At 38.4% G+C, this 17093-nt stretch overlaps 2 protein-coding genes across 2 annotated transcripts in view; one reads left to right on the forward strand and one right to left on the reverse strand.

The window, feature by feature from the left end:
- The window catches only part of LOC131063621 (oxygen-dependent coproporphyrinogen-III oxidase, chloroplastic), a 104100-nt gene extending 88101 nt beyond the window's left edge, over window positions 1–15999 (reverse strand). The window contains exon 1 of the mRNA XM_057997502.1: window positions 15261–15999. Coding sequence (XP_057853485.1) covers window positions 15261–15764 — 504 coding nt within the window. The 5' untranslated portion in view covers window positions 15765–15999. The remainder of the gene's footprint in view (window positions 1–15260) is intronic.
- LOC131063620 (uncharacterized) lies at window positions 8057–10385 on the forward strand. The gene is made up of 3 exons (XM_057997501.2): window positions 8057–9029; window positions 9145–9843; window positions 9935–10385. The coding sequence occupies exons 1-3, from the start codon at window positions 8118–8120 to the stop codon at window positions 10313–10315; spliced, it is 1992 nt and encodes a 663-aa protein (XP_057853484.1). The 5' UTR covers window positions 8057–8117; the 3' UTR covers window positions 10316–10385.
- Window positions 16000–17093: the final 1094 nt, after the last annotated feature.

The raw sequence follows: 17093 nt of genomic DNA on the forward strand, positions 1-17093 counted from the left end.
ACATCAGAGTTCAAGGATGCCCTTCTCCTCCCTACATGTTGCCACGCTATTCGACAGACAGAATAGTGCTACTTGAGGTGGTAAGACAATTAGAGGCATACGTCAAGGCATATAGGCACAAACATGGAACCAGTATCTCTTTTCCTATTTCACTTGGAGACTCTATTGAAGTGTGTCCTTCCCTTCAAGCAGTTGAGAACGCCGAAGAGGAGTTATCTCTCTATTCACTCAAGCCATTCACTCCTAGAGATTACTTTGATCCATATGACAATGTAAGAGGAATTGTGGGAAAGAAGTACAAACACAAGTGGCAGTTAGAAGACTATTGGATGAATGTTCAAGATGATGTAGAAGTGAAGAAAAAGATGTATTCTAGGCTACCTCTTGATTTCATCCGAAAATGCAGGGTATTTAGTGTTGTTGATCAAGCACAGAATAGCAGCAAATATCTCCAATCCGCCTATGCCAAAGAAAGCAAGGAGATCAAGATCAATTGGGTTGAAATGGAGGTCGTAGATTTGAAGGAGTTGATGAAACAAGTCTTGAAATACACTCGCAGATGGATAGACATCCAGCATCATAAATTGAAAGAGCAGAATATAACAATGACATTCAACTCAGAAGCAAGGATAGACAATGAAGATGATGCAAGCGCGAGTGGAAGTGCTTCCCAATCAACTCACTCAAGAGGTTTGAAGAGAAAAGATGATCATGGAGAAAAGGAGTCATCAAAGAAGAAACATAAATCAAATTTCGGTCCTCCTTCTAGTACTTCCTCCAAGCGTGAAGAAGATTTGAATCAGAATGAAAGACAAGAAGAGACATTAGACAATAGACATTAGCTATAAGAGATAGATATTAGAGTTCAAGAGAGATAAGAGAAGGATTTGAAGAATTGTTGCTACTTTGCTATTGGGTTAATAAAACATTGAAGTTATGGTGTTTCTATTCAATCCTTGAAGCTTCTTACATGGTTTTTCATCCTCTCAAGTCAATCTTTGATATTGATTTAAGTATTTAGATTGAATGATGGAGTGTTGCATATGATTTATTGTGAAACTCATAATCCATACCACTAGCCTCTTGCTGATTGTAAGCGCACCTTGTATGGTCAACTGGAAATATTGAAAGTGCTTAAGTTCAATTGTTGCTTAATCATGGATATGCATTCAATTGATGGTGTCTATGCTTAGTAGCAATTTGAAAATCTTCAAATGTCCTTAGAAGATTGCACTAGTTTTGGTGGAGTTGTTCTTGTACAGCAATACTAAGACTAGTCGAGTTTCACTTGAATCGTCCTTCATCCATCCATTCCTAGGAGTAGCTTAGTATCTCTAAACCCTCATCTTTTGCAATTTTTTTGATAAATATCTAGTAGTAGTAGGAAAGAACTTCATTGCATATCATTCGTAAAATACTTTGTGAAGTCTTCTCATACGTAAGGCCCCTTGATGAAACAGCAATCACAACAACCAATCGTGCTTATCCACAAGTCAAGACCTGACATACCAGAACCTTGGAGTTGTCTCAAGTGATCCTTAAGCTAATCTTCAACATTTGAGTAACTTTGTTCAAGAGAGGATAAGATAATTTTGGGTATTTTATTGTGTTCACATGTGCCTAAAAAACACATCAACACATACCCAAGAGTTTGGGTGGAAGATGCATTACAAACCAACTAGAAGATGTATTTATCCCCATTCCACGGGGACGCATCCCCCCCCTTTTTGGGCGCATCCCCCCGTCAGGGACATCTCGGGGACAGGGGGATGGGGACGCGACGTCCCCCGCCGTCCCGCCACCGCCACCCAATCACCGCTGGGACGTGGAGAAGTCTCCCCATCTCCGCGTCTCCCAGGGAGACGTGGAGACGTCTCCTCGGAGACATCTGGGCGTCTCCGTGGGAGACGCCCAGGCGTCTCCCGCGTCCCCACGCCTAAACAAACACAAAAAGCAACATTTTAAAAAACATGTGCCTTTTGGGGGGATTAAGGGGTAACCCTAATTGGACGTGGGCCCCACCCAACCCCCCAAAACAACACAAAAGCATGTTTTTTTTAGATTTAACTCTCATTTTGGTAAACTGATTTTTTTTTCCAGCAAGCTAAAGAGGAGGAAAAACTTGAAGAAGACTGATTGAAGGGGTGAGAAAAGCTGATTGCAAGTGTGATAGGAGCTAGAAGAAGCAAGAAGAAGAGGAAGAAGAAGATTCTTCTACATTTTGGAGAGATTTTTCAAGCACAAGGTAGGGTTTTTCAACTTTTTCTTGTTTTTTTTTTGTCTTTTTTTTGAATATTTTCTGATTTTCATTGTTCTATGTCATTTTTGGATTTTTTTTCCCTATTCATCTCAAGACTCAAAATGAGATTTGATGTTGAATCTTGAGGGCAAAATGATTCATCATTTTGCCCTCAAGATTCAACATCAAATCTCATTTTGAGATGAATAGGAAAAAAATTTAAAAATATATTGTTAAACTAGGCTGATTTTATTTTCATTTTGTGAAATGCAGTGTCAATTTCACAATGAGCTCTCAAGGCATGAGTGAAGATGACATGGAAATCCATTCTCATAGTGAGAATGATTCAGAATATGAACCTGAAAATGAGGGGGGTGACCATGGGGCTGATCCTGGAGCCCAATCTAGCTCTATGGCAAGTGCACCAGCTAGTACAGGTTGCCCTTCAGAGTTGTTGGCACCATATGCTAGGGGTCATTTTGATCCTAAGTCTCCTCTAAAACAGTTTGCTTCACGAATATCAGTACAAGGCACTGCATCACATTCAAGTGGGGGAACAAGGAAGTGGAAGTGCAATATTTGTGACACAGAATGGTTCGGTAGCATTAGTAGGGTGAATGCACACTTTCTGTTTTGGAGAGGAAAAGGCGTGAAACATTGTAAGTTTTTGGAGGAAGCCAAAAATATACAGTACAGAATTGAGTTTAACAGGATTTGGGGGGTTCCAGATGACACAAATATTTCAATGCCTACTACTTTGTCTGCTAGGGCAGCACTTCATACTTCTCATGCTTCGCAGACGGGAGGAATGATGTTTGGATCTCCATCCACTTCCACTTCTACTGCCGCCAGGGCTGGGAAACGTAAGTTGCAGACAGCACAGAGCAACCCCATTACTGATATGTTTAATGTGCAGCTGAGAGATGAGATAGATGAATCCATTGGCAATTTCTTCTTTGCCAATGGCATTCCATTTCATGTTACACGGTCTCCTTATTATAGGAAGATGATGGATATGGTGGCCAAGGGAGGACCATCTTATGTGCCACCAGGGGAGACGAAAATGAGGACCTCGATCTTGGATAAAAACTATTCCAAGATCAATATTTTGATGGAGAAGATGAAGGCATGTTGGGTGGCATCGGGGTGCAGCATAGTTATGGATGGGTGGACGAACATTAGCCATTGTCCACTCATCAACGTCATGGTCACATGTGCAAAGGGCCCATACTTCCTTAGAGCAGTTGATTGTACAGGGCATCATAAAGATGTTGATTTCCAGTTTCAGGTCCTCAGGGAGGCTATTGAGGAGGTTGGGCAACAAAATGTGGTCCAAGTAGTGACAGATGCAGCCCATGTGTGTAGAGCAGCAGGGAGACTCGTTGAGGCAGCCTATAGACACATTTGATGGACCCCATGTTGTGTGCATGCCATGAACAATGCACTCAAGGACATGGGGAAGATAGACTGGATTAGAGGAGTGGTCACCGATGCGAGAGATGTGCAGATGTTTATCTACAACCACCACACTTCACATGCACTCTTCAGGACCTTCGCGAAGAAGGAGTTCTTGAAACCAGTTGAGACTAGATATGCATCCTATTTCATTCTCTTGGAGAGAATGATTGAGTTGCAAGAGGCATTGCAACTCATGGTTATGACTAATGAGTGGAATAGGTGGGCTGAGGCCAAGAAAGAGCAAGGGAGAAGGGTGAAGGAGATAGTGAAGAGTGATGTGTTTTGGACTGATGCGAAATACATTGTCTCTATCATTACTCCAGTATTCCAGGTGATCAGATATGGGGATGGGGATGCACCTAACCTTGGAGAGGTGTATGAGTGCATTGACTCTATGCTTGACCAGATGAGGGCTGCTGTGCAAGTGAAGGACCCCTCTTTAGTATTCTACAATGAGCAAATCCAGCCTATCATTCAGCGTAGATGGGACAAGTTGAACACTCCTTTGCATATGGCTGCCTTTGCCTTGAATCCTAAGTGGTACAAGGCTAGACCGGGTAGACTGACACCGATTCAGGATGATGAGGTGAAGGCGGGTTTCTTTAAGTGCATAGAGAAGATGTTTGATTCCAGAGATGCCGGCACAATGCGCACTAAGTGGGGAAGATTTGCCACTCTTAGAGGTTATTTAGATGCGGCAAAGATGGATATAGACAACATCGCACAGGAGGACCCACTTTTATGGTGGAATTGTCATTGCCCGAAATCTTTGACCACCACTCTAGCCATCCGTCTGCTATCCCAGATTTCCAGTTCTTCAGCTGCTGAGAGGAACTGGTCTACATATAGCTTCATCCACTCTCTTAAGAGGAACAGACTTACCTCTAAGAGAGCAGAGAAGCTTGTGGCTGTACACAGTGCTTTGCGTCTCATAGACCGCAAGACACTTATGTACAAGGAGAGTCCAATGGCACGATGGGATGTAGAGCCAGAGGAGCCTTCACAGATTGATGAGGATGATCCTACCACTTCAGATGCAGGGCTAGTTGGTGTGAGCTTGAGGGACCTTGATCCTCAGGAGTCCAACAGTTCCAGTGAGGAGGAGTTCGCAGATGATTAGAGGCCTCCATTAGCTACAGTTTGAGTTTTCACTTTTCAGTTTTGTCATTTTGTATTCGACTCTAGTCTCTTTTGTAATGCTATTGCTACACGTATTTGTATTTGGCTACTCATTGTAATGATGAATCATGTAATCATCTTTATTATTATAGACTTTGCAATGGCATCAGATATTCGTATTTTCGTTTTCCTTTTTCGATATTCATATGATAGAAATGAGAAATCTCCAATTTGACAATTTCATTTGTCAAATTTTATTTACTTTTAGCAATTAGTTACGTATCACTAATCTAAGTAATCTTGGTATTTCCTATAGTTTCATTTGAAATCTAATTCTTATACTGTTATACATCTTTTCAAAACTAGTTTTTCAAGTACTATATGTATATGTATAAGTATATGAGCACCACCCCCCCGCCGTCCCCAAATTTAGACCCTTGGTCCCCCCATCCCGGAGACGCGTCCCCACATCCCCCCGTCCCCGACGCCCGTGGAACACTGGTATTTATCTAATTAACCTGCAAGTTCCATTCAACATACAATGAAATATGAAAAGCAAATACGCAAGCACCATTGCACATTCAAAAAGAAGATTCTCCTAAGTTGAATTTAAAGATGGATTGTATGGTGTTGAGAATGTGTTTCAGACTACAACATCTATAAAATGTCCAGCCCTGTCCCATCATGTCTCAATAGAAGTCAAAACCATGAGAGTTAGAGATTCTCAAATCAGTTACAAGATAGGTCAGTTCCAAGAACTATTTATGAGCCAATTGTGTTACTTACCTGAGCGATTTCCTTTCTTGAAAATTTAAGTGTACTTGATTGGTTACTAAATATGTGAGTTCTATCAATGCCTCAACTTTTTCATGTTGTACATAAGTAGGCATACATAATGATGTGCTCTTGTCAGTGGTATAAATATTGTAAAATTTCCAAGTTAAGAAGCTCTAGTGTTAACACCTTGCAAATATTGCATGGAGTTTGCTCAAGGCTACGAATCCAACCCAGACATGATCAGATCAACCAATTGAGACCAATATTACAATATTAAAATCTTATAGTTTTTTATATTCAATTATGTTCATTGGTTGACCAAAAATAAATCGATCGACTACTAAACAGTTTTATTAAGTGAATTAAAAGTTTAAAAAATAGGCCAAAAACTCATATGGGTTGGTTTTGCTTTTATAATTGATACCACAGTTGCATGCCAATTAGCCTCACAGTTGCATGCCAATTAGCCTCAAGCTCATGTGGGAAAATAAATCAGAACAAGAAGACCATAAGGGAGTGCAAAAATTATTAAGATTATTGTACAAGGGACAAATGCAACATAAGTTGAGAACCAAAAGAAGAAATTCCAAGCAAATAGGGCGCACAAGAATAAGAGACACAAGATTTTGCACTGGTGCCCTAGGCTAAAAGAATCACTTTGAATATAATGAAATGAAAGGAGTTACAGAAAATGGTCTTAGCATTTGTATATATACACATCTAAGCCTTTGGAATAAGAAAATATATGTTATAAAAAGTACAATTATGTGGGGTCACTAGGACCCAAATAAGAACATAGAGATAGATCCCCTTTAGGAGGGACCAAAGTCAATATTACATAGGCCAACATCTGCCCTTAAAGTTGACTGTCCATCTATTGCAGTCACCTCACTCTGCATCACCTCCCTTGATGGAGGCTCCCAAAGTTCAATGTGAGCACAAAGCTAATGGAACATATCCTTAGATAGAGCCCTCCTGAAGATTCGCAGCTGAGAAAACATGCTGAAAATCCACTCAACCATCCTAGATCAATTGCTTGAAACGGTGCATATGTATCTCAATGTGCTTCATTTACTGATGATGAACTAGATTTTAAAATGTCTGTATTACACTCTTAATTCTCAATGCAAACGAATGTAGGCACTGCTTGAGAAAATCTAGGCTTTGAAAGAGGAGTCTGAAGCCACATGGGTTGAAACACTGTTTCATTTGTAGTATAGTATTTGACCTTGGCAAAAGACAGAGATATAAAAGATTGTTTTTTTGCTAAGTTACCGGTACTTCAGGTTTTGCCCCCGAATCCGGATACGATACGTATCGGATTCGGATTCGCCTCGGAATCCCTGTGGATTCGGACAGGGTACTGATTTTTGCCTCCTGAAACGCATCCGTTTTTGGAGTCCCGATTCCAGACGCATCCGGTGTAGACGTGGCGATTCCATAAGGTTTTTTTGACGAATCCGCATCGGACACAAATTTCGAGGGTTTTTTTACGGGTCGAATCATGTCTTTTCACGTTTTAAACCTAAAGCAAAGCTAAAATTAAAAAACGCGAAATCATTATTCCACGCGAAACAGTGAGAGGAAAATCGAAAAATGCAGGTTTGAGAGGAGGCGCGACGACAGAGGTGAGAGGAGGCGCTAGGGCAGGAGGCGCAACGGAGGCGCGACGGCACAGAGGCTTCGACGGAGGCGCTAGGGCAAGAGGCGCAACGGAGGCGCGACGACGGCACAGAGGCGCGACGCCACAAAGGCACGACGGAGGCACGAGGACGGCACAGAGAGGCGAGACGGGAGGTGCCAGGCAGGAGGGCGACGGCCGACAACCAGCGCAGGTTTTAAATTTTAAATTTTTTTTAAGTTTGTTAAAATAATGATCATAGTTTGTTAAAAAATTAAATTTTATTATAGTTTTTAAAAAAATTTATTAGTTTGTAAAATTTTATTATAGTTTTTAAAAAAATTTATTAGTTTGTAAAATTTTATTATAGTTTCTGTTTATTTAATAATTTATATAAAATTTAAAAATTAAATTTAATAATTTATTTAAAATGAAAGTAATTAAATTTTAATTTTTAATTACACAAATTATTATAAACTATAGTTTGTTTAATAAACTATTAAACAAACTATAGTCTATAATAATTTGTGTAATTAAAAATTAAAATTTAATTACTTTCATTTTAAATAAATTATTAAATTTAATTTTATATATTTAACATTTAGAATCTATTGTTTACTATTAATTTATTAAATATTAATAATTATTTTTTAATTTGTTGTAGAAATCATAATGGCAACGACTACTAGCTCTACTCCTCAACGGACTTTCAAAACTGACCCAAATTCACCTTTATGGAAATATGTCAAAATAATAGACCAAGTAAAAGGTGGTGGAACATTTTTATGGATATGCAACTTCTGTAGTACGAAAAAAACTAGCTCCTACAGTTGTGTCAAAGCCCATTTTTGTGCCATTCCCCAACAAGGAATCAAACCATGTCTAGGAAAGAATGGAAATGGGATGTCACCTCAAGAAATAGCAGGATATATTAGAGAGCAAGAGGAAGCAGATGCAAGAGTTGGTCGTGCCTCAAACCATCCTTTGTTGACAGGAAGAGGAAGTAAATCAAAGAGGCCCCCTACTTCTCCATCTTATAGCGATTTTCCTGATATCGTGGTAGAGAGCCACCCATTCTTGGACCCAATTAGTGAAGAACCTGTTATTGTGAAGAGAAGCAAGGGACCATTAGAGAGAGCATTTAAGAATGATGCTAGAGAGATTGCAGATCAATCCGTTGGAAGATGTCTATATGCAAACGGTTTGTCATTTAATGTGGTACGATCACCATATTGGCAGGATATGTTGAAAAAGGTAAATGAGGCTCCACAAGGGTACACAGGGCCAGGTTATGAGAAGGTGCGTAGCACCTTACTAGCAAAGGAGGTAAAAAACATAGACAATGCATTGGCTCCCATTAGAAATTCATGGAAACAAACAGGGGTGTCCATCATTTCAGATGGATGGAAGGATACCAAAAATCGGCCATTAATTAATGTAATTGCAGTGTGCCCTAAAGGGGCAATGTTTCTGAAAGCTGTGGATTGTGAGGGACAGATGAAGGATGCACAATTTATTGCTAACATCCTTATACAATGCATTCAGGATGTGGGACCTCAAAATGTTGTCCAAGTAATAACGGACAATGCAAAGAATTGTAGAGCTGCAGGTATGTTGATTGAGACACGGTTTGAACACATATTTTGGACACCTTGTGCTGTCCACTCTCTCAACCTCATGCTACAAAAGATAGGCAGGAAAATAGATTGGATCAAACAAATTTATGTTGAGGCTGAAGAGATCCAAATGTTCATCACAAACCATAACATGTCACAGGCCATTTTCAGATCATTTTCACAGTTGGAGTTGCTAAAGGTAATTGAAACACTTCAATTTTTAAAATCTACATTTCACTTTGATGGTTACTTAATTTTTTTTTTTTTATCATGTCTTCTTTGTATTCTAATTTTTATTTTTAATTTTTGAATAGGTTGCCGAGACCCGATTTGCATCCAACACAATCGTCTTGAGGCGACTTGTGAAGGTGCGACAGCCACTTGCTAGCATGGTAATTAGTCAAAGTTGGTCCCTATGGAGGCAATCCAATACTGAAAGGGCAGCAAATGTAAAGCGCATGATCCTAGATGACACTTGGTGGGATCGAGTGGAATATCTTTTGAGTTTCACTGAGCCCATCATGAGTATGATCCGTTATACTGACATGGATCACCCATGTTTGGGAGAGGTATATGATGGCATTGACTCGATGATTGAGAAAATGAAAGCCATCATCAATGCAAAAGAGCAAGATCCCGAAGAAACTTTCTTCAAAGAGGTTCAATCAATTTGTGTTGAGCGGTGGAACAAAATGACCACCCCACTACATCTTCTTGCATTTGCATTGACTCCCAAATTTTATAGTGATGAAATGCTTGCTAAGCCATCAAGGGTACCACCATATAGAGATTCAGAAGTCAGTGAAGGGTGTAGGACAGCACTTACTAAACTCTTCCCAGATTCTGAAATGGAGGATTTAATGACAAGTGAGTTTGCTGATTTTGTAGCCTCCAATGGTCAAAGTGTTTCCGCTCTCCGTGACAAGTATAAAAAGGATTCTCATGCTTGGTGGTACCTCAATGGCCATACATCACCAAACCTTCAAACTCTTGCAATCAAAGTTTTATCGCAAGTAAGTTTCATAATTTTTATTGCTCTCTAAATTTAGATTTTTTACTATTTTATAATTGTCACCCTCTCACTTTGTGTCAATTATTCAATAGGTTGCTAGTTCCTCTTCATCTGAGCGAAATTGGAGCACATACTCCTTTATCCACTCAGTGAAACGCAACCGACTGGCAGCAAGTAAGGCAGAAGAGCTCGTTTATGTGCATTCAAACTTGCGCCTTCTTACTCATAAACAAAATGAGTATAAGGATGGGAGCACAAAGTTTTGGGATGTAGATCCAGAGCGAACTGATTTGGATTTTTCAGCTGCCACACAATCTTTACTTTCTGGGGAGTCTGATAGCCAATGTGCTGCTAGTGCAAGTGGCAGTGAGGCTGCATGTGGTTCCAGTACTCTACCTACATCATCTAATGTCAATGATGATGTTGATCTTGATCTTCCTAGTGACCCATATGATGCTATTGCTGATTATTAGTTGTGTCATTTTATTGTTGAACGGTTGAGCCAGTGAACAATGAATTCGATATCTATCATAACATTCAAAGTTTGTAATTTTGTTATAGACTTATAGTTATATAACTTATATCAATATGAATCATATATGATAGTTCCAAGTTTTGTTTAGCATATGGATGATATGTGGGATTCTAAATTTAATTTTTGTTTCTACTTATTAGAGTGTATATATGTATATATTTATGATTTTTACCTTTTTTTGTACGGACGTACCCATACGTACCCAGGCCCCCCCTAAAAAAAATGCCGTACCAGCGTACCGTACCCACGTACCCGTACCCGTACCCGTACCCGTACCGGCAACTTAGTTTTTTTGTTGTCCAACAAATGGGGGCCATATCCCAAAGAATATGTAGCCAGAAGTACTTTTTTTATCATCTAGATCTCCTGCATATCAACATCACAAAAATTTGTCCTCACGTGAACCTCTCTAGGATCCTCAAGCATGGAAGCAACATCCTCTGAGGTAGGATTACACACAACTTTGGTGTTTTACTTGGAACAATGGAAAGAGACTCAAAACATATGGGGATTTCTACTGCAAGTGAAACCATAGCCTCCTTTTACCAGACCAATGATATAGGGACCTCCTTAACAATGTGATGATCAAGAACTTACATAGTGAAAATAGGCTGAGACACAGTAGTACTCACGAAGAACCGGAGTTGAAATGAGGAAAGAATTATAGATAAACTCTCTCTAATAGTATTACCTGCAATGATAATCCTCTGAAGCCAACAAAGTAGGCAGCTCTGTAGAGAACACTTGAGGAACATCATCCTGAAAAACATCCCCCTCAATAAGAACACCTTGGGTATCAAGGTTTAATAGTCTATATTATTTTGACTCCTTGCTATAACCAACTGATTTACACTTGTAGCACTTGGATTCTAGATCATGATGGAATTCATCTGGTACGCGAACCCAAGTATCATATCCAAAGACTCGCAAATGAGAAATGTCTAGTTTCTTGCCTATCAAACATTTAAATGAAGTTCATCCCTTGACCACATGAGTTGGGAATACAATCAACTATATTTGTGGCATAGACATCGCTTCTTCGGAAAACTTCAAATCCATTTGTCTAATATAAATCATGCACCTAGAAATATCCATGTTGAGAATTTTTTCTCTCAGCAACCCCATTCTAGTGACCAATATAGTATACTATGTTCTGGCATGCTATGTCATGGTCAATGAGAAATCACTTTAACTCTTTCCTGACATATTCCTCTCTATCTGATCTGAGACATTTATTTCCCTGTTCAAGTAATTCTTCACCATAGCCTTAGAGTTGTTGGACTTGGAAAAGACTTCATCCTTGCTCTTAATGCAGTAGACCCATAGAAATTCCATAATAATCATCAATAAAAGTCGAAAAATACTTAGCTACTAAGAGGGAGAGCTTATTCATATATCCGTACTCCATAGAAACCTATATGTATTATGAATGAGTTTTAGAGGCAAAGAGGGTGTTTGAGCTATGCTCTTGGGAAACACTTCTTGTGGTGTTTTCCCAATATGCATCCCTTGCATACTTCACTAAAGGTCCAACGGAGGGAAGGCCTCGATCGAACCATATCATGGAACATTCATATGTCACATAGATCTAAAATCGGTGTCTCATTCTGTGATGCTAGAGAGAACATCAAACTTTGCTACCATAGCCATATCTTTTAATGTCTAACACAATGGACTAGCTTCTCCCAACTTACACATCTAATCCAATTTGTCACAATAACTGAATGCCACATCATTCATACCCTTTACTACCTGTTTGTCCAACCAAAATTCAACCTTTCTGCTTCTATACATAATGTGATATAAAAATAGTAGCTTTGAACCTAAGGTGGGAATACAAAGTACCTCCTCGAAGCTTTGCATTGCCAACAGAGAGTTCACCACTACCAAAAAAGGTGAGTGTTTAGTCACCACCTATTGAAACACATTCACCCTGATGTTGTGATAAATAATTGAACAAGAATCTGTAGTGGCTAGTCATTTGTCAACTCACTCCTAGTCAATAAGCCAACTTTTAGAAACTCAAGGATGGGGATGGGCCACAACAAAAGGTAGTGTAAATTTTGACCAGAAATTTCTCTCCACTAACCTGCTTAGCACACTCCTTTAAATTCCAAATTCGCTATCAGCAACCTAATGCTTTATGAAAATGTTTCCCACGGTAATTACATAAAAGCTTCTTAGAATGACCTTTCTCAGAGCCCTAGTTCCTAAATCTAGATCCTTCTAAGAACTTGATTATGTGAGTCCCCAGTGATTTGACTGGAAGAGCTTGGTTTGAAAATGTCAATTTCCCAAAATTCCACAAAGAAGCCTGGAACTGAATAAAAATTTGACACGCTTGAAGAAAGGCTCATTAGGTATCCCAATGAAAAGATCTAAACTATGGGAATTCCATACAAAGTTTTCATATTAAGAGAAAGATTATTGAGCAAATATTTACATACTCTTAAGTCCTCGTTCTATCCTCCAACAAATTGGATATCAGCACATATCCAATTGAAATGAGAGACATTCTTCAACACTACAATACTCAGCAAGCTTGAGAGTACACTATCATACTAGAAAAATATCACCAATTCCATACAACTCCTTGAACCTTCTCAATAACTTGGCAAGATTGTTTTCTTCTGTGCAATGGTACCTAAAGTGATCGCCTACTGCAAGTGTAAGAATACCATGGATTCTTTATTTGTTTTGCCTCCTTTTGATTTTTAACACAATTGAGATCTCCAAGGATAGATACCCATCAGCAATGTACATCCATAGCTCCTAACTCTTGTGAATACTTCAACTGGAATCTTCCATAAGACGTAGTTAGATCCATGACACTTATCCAAACTTAAGTTTGACTCCATATTCTTCTATAATTGTTAATGCGACATTAGCCAAAAGGACATGCCAATTTATCGATCTTGGAAAAACATCAGTACAATTGAGATCTCAAGGCATAGATACCCATCACCAATGTACATACATAGCCCCTAACTCTTGTGAATACTTCAATTCGGATCTTCCATAAGACGTAGTTAGATCCATGACACTTCTCCAAACTTAAGTTTGACTCCATATTCTTCTACAATTGTTAATGCAAAATTAGTGAAAAAAGACACAAGCCAATTTATCAATTTTGGAAAAACATGAGCAGTAAAAAATTGGACCTAAAACACTTATGTATGTGAAACTTATGGCCTCCAGAATATTCGTCCACAGTAGTGAAGAATGCTCCAAATTAACCTACGAAGACTACATGGATATCAAATTTAAGCTAATATAGACTTCCCTAAATGGAAATCGCTAAATTTGTAGATCTCTAAGCAGATTTACGAAATTCAATCATATGCACCTTATAGAGCAATATTCTCCAAGATCAATATTGGATGAGCGCATAGTGAGACTTTTCAATGGCAACTTTCTCCTCCTTTTGACTAAAATCTTAGTCACTCCTGCTCTAAAATAATGTGAAAAATATGAACATCATTGCAGAAGGAACAAATACAACATAAGTTAAGAAACAAAAGAAACAACTACAAGCGAATGAGACAACTAGAAAAAGAGACGCAATCATTAAACGAGGATAAGTGGCAAGGACACAGATAAGTATGGGCCTGAGACTGAAGTTCATAGAAACAAACAAACAGGCCTAAAGGGGCTTCGGAGAGATGGGGATGGGGCCATCAGAAATCCAGATGGGTAGTTGAAGCTATATTTTCCAAGAATTTAGGTACCTTAAATAGTTCAAATGGCCTTAGATTTAGGGGCCAAGGGCATTGTTCATATGAGCCATTTCGCCTCATTATTAATATAGTGCTAATAACAAGAAACTTAGAAAACACTAGCATTCCCTTGAAGACAATCGTTGCTAAGATCCATTTTTTGTCAAAATCCTTTAATGATAAAAGACTTATCCATATTTTTAGAGCTTCTAATAAGATATCTGACAGCAGGTCAAAAAGAGGCATGTATTTTCAATATTGTCGAGTTTACATCCAACACTATTATTAATAGTTGATTCAGCCTATAGCTTCTCTCTCCCCCCTTGTGGTGCCAATGGGACGGATCAAAAATAACAAGAACCAGTTCGAAAGCTCTTGTCTAAAGAGGCAAAGACCTAAATTCTAACATAGAAATGTGTTTTAATCTGCATTATAAATTATATGTGCAAAAAACAGGCATAAAAAATAACAGTGATCATATAACTCATTCCAATAAATGCAGTCTTGGATTCTGGCCATCAAATTAAAAAATTGTACACTTGTTTATGCAAGAAGAATATGGAAAGATTTTAAGTGCATGAAAAGTGGTACATTCATTTTAAAGTGACCTGGTTCAGATCTCCACATCTGTTGCCCTATATTTTGTTTAAGTCTCAAAAATTTTGCTATCCATCCATACTTTGTGTTGTGTGATCATGATTTGTTGCACTTATTATATTCTTAGATCCACAAGTTCCAAGTCTCTCTTAAGAAATATTATAAGTGTTTTTCCAAATTTGCGAAGTTTTCACTGCACCAGTAACGAGTATAAGTAATGTATCTCCAATTGATAGTAAACAAAAAGCACAAAGGAAGGGAAAATGCTTATTATTTTGAGGCCAAGGCCTGTTTCAGATTGACAAAGCTTTTCAAGTAAATATAATGTCTTAATCTTAAAGTTGATAGAAAAAATGCTAAAAGGAAGGAAAATGCTGAAAATTTTCGGAAGATTTTTAGGTAAATGCGATGTCTAGTATCTCAAAATTGATATAGAAAAATGCTAAAAGGAAAAATGTTGAAATCTTTTGACCAAAGCTGTTTCAGATTGACACAGCATTTTTAGTAAATGGAATGTTTGTATGTCATAATCGATAGTGAAAAATGTTTAAAGGAAGGAGAAAAGCTGACCGAGCTAATTCCAGCGGCGAAGAAAGGAATTGCGGACAATTCGTTGGAACTGGCATTGGCATTGGCATTGGCTTTACCGGGATTGGCGGCGCGATAGGCTTCAGGGGGCATGTTTCCATAGACGACAGAGACATTAACCCCAGCCTTCTCCCAGACATTGCCGTCCTGTAGCACGCGGCTGATGCCGCCGCCGCCACCGGGCCTCGACCACACGTCCTCCCTGAACTTCGTTCCGTCCACTGCCTCCACCGCGCTGCACACCTCATCCTGCGCTTTTCTTATCGTCTTCTCGAAACGCGCTCGCACAGAAACGCCCCACTCTTCGGTCTCGCGCAGAAAAGTTTCTGGTTTTTCCGCCATGGCCGACTCTTTCTCGATTGCAGTTGCCTTCACACAAATGTTGCTGCCTACAAACCTTAAATTGCGCCTGCTACCCCTCCTTTGATTTGAACACAAGCAATTTGAGGGGTAAAACCGTGCAGAAATGGCTAAGGCGCTCGACATTTGGGAAAATAAGCAGCGATCAATTCAAGGAAGTTGAATCTAGAGCTACTCCAATGAGCTTGGTCAACACTAGGATTTATCTGTGTTGGGAGAACCCGGTTTCAGTCGGTAGGAATGATCATATCTGTGTATCCAATCCAGGTGCGGATAAGCCCATGGTTAGAATGCCATTCAAGGTTTTGTTCGACAGTCCTGACACTCTCCCTATCTTCAGGACACAGGTTGCAAACTGCTTTAGGTGGAGGTATATGCCAGCGTGTAATTTAATAAATTAAAATATATCCATGTCAATTTATAGCATTTAGATTTATTTATTGTTTCAATATTCGAAGGATAAAATGGTGAGGTATGTAAATTTAGTTATGTACTCATTTTTTTAAGGATTGGAAATTTAGTATCTATTAATTCATAGTCAAAAGTCAAGATGAGGACAAAATAATGAGGAAGATTGCAAATTTACTTATGTACAATGAGGATTAATTTGTCATATTTTCCTCAAACACATTCATCAGCTCGTAATTTGACAAACACGACTTGATTATCATTCTTCCTTTCTTATCTTATTTTACCTAGTCTTTATTAAACATACTTGTGGGTTTGATTGAAATAGATACAATAGACAATTGATCTCTTTGTACTATAAGATACTCATCTTCAACTTCCATAGCTCAAAATTTTGGCCATTGAATTTACCATTTTTTATCTTGACGTGCTAGCCATAGATTTAATATTGTTATGTTTTATTACAAAATATTTCATATCTTGATGTGCTAGCCATAGATTTAATATTGTTATGTTTTATTACAAAATATTTCATATCTTGATGTGCTAGCCATATATTAATATTGTTACACTTTATTACAAAAATTTTCAAAGTCTCTCTTTCTTTCCAATGATACATAGATTGGTACAAACTAACCATTATAAGGTTTACTTCTACACATACTAGGGTTCAAATTCTCAATGAAGTAGTAACTATCCAAACAACAACCTACTCTATAATATCAAATGTTAGGGATTTCAACCCCTAGTGCAATTCATTAATGGATTGGATAAATAAAAATATAGGATTAGGTGCTTAGTAATATTCAATAACACTTGCAAAATATGTGTAACAACATCTATAGAATTAAATGGAATAGTATGCACCTACAATATTTTCACAAGACAATTTTTTTCATGGGAAAACCTTTCAAGTGAAAAGCCACTACCAAAATGCATTCATAGTTATATTATTTATAATCAAAATTGATTCAATAGAACAAGATCATTGGAACCTTTTACAAAGTCCCAATCTACATCACAATCTTTTTTAATCACTCTATTGTT

This window comes from Cryptomeria japonica, chromosome 4, assembly GCF_030272615.1.
Source record: "Cryptomeria japonica chromosome 4, Sugi_1.0, whole genome shotgun sequence".
Taxonomy (NCBI): domain Eukaryota; kingdom Viridiplantae; phylum Streptophyta; class Pinopsida; order Cupressales; family Cupressaceae; genus Cryptomeria; species Cryptomeria japonica.

Coding starts and splice junctions, on each gene's coding strand:
- LOC131063620 (XM_057997501.2), top strand. CDS start 8,118: ATGTCACCTCAAGAAATAGCAGGATATATTAGAGAGCAAGAGGAAGCA. Junction 9,030..9,144: donor CACAGTTGGAGTTGCTAAAG/GTAATTGAAACA, acceptor ATTTTTGAATAG/GTTGCCGAGACCCGATTTGC. Junction 9,844..9,934: donor CAATCAAAGTTTTATCGCAA/GTAAGTTTCATA, acceptor ATTATTCAATAG/GTTGCTAGTTCCTCTTCATC.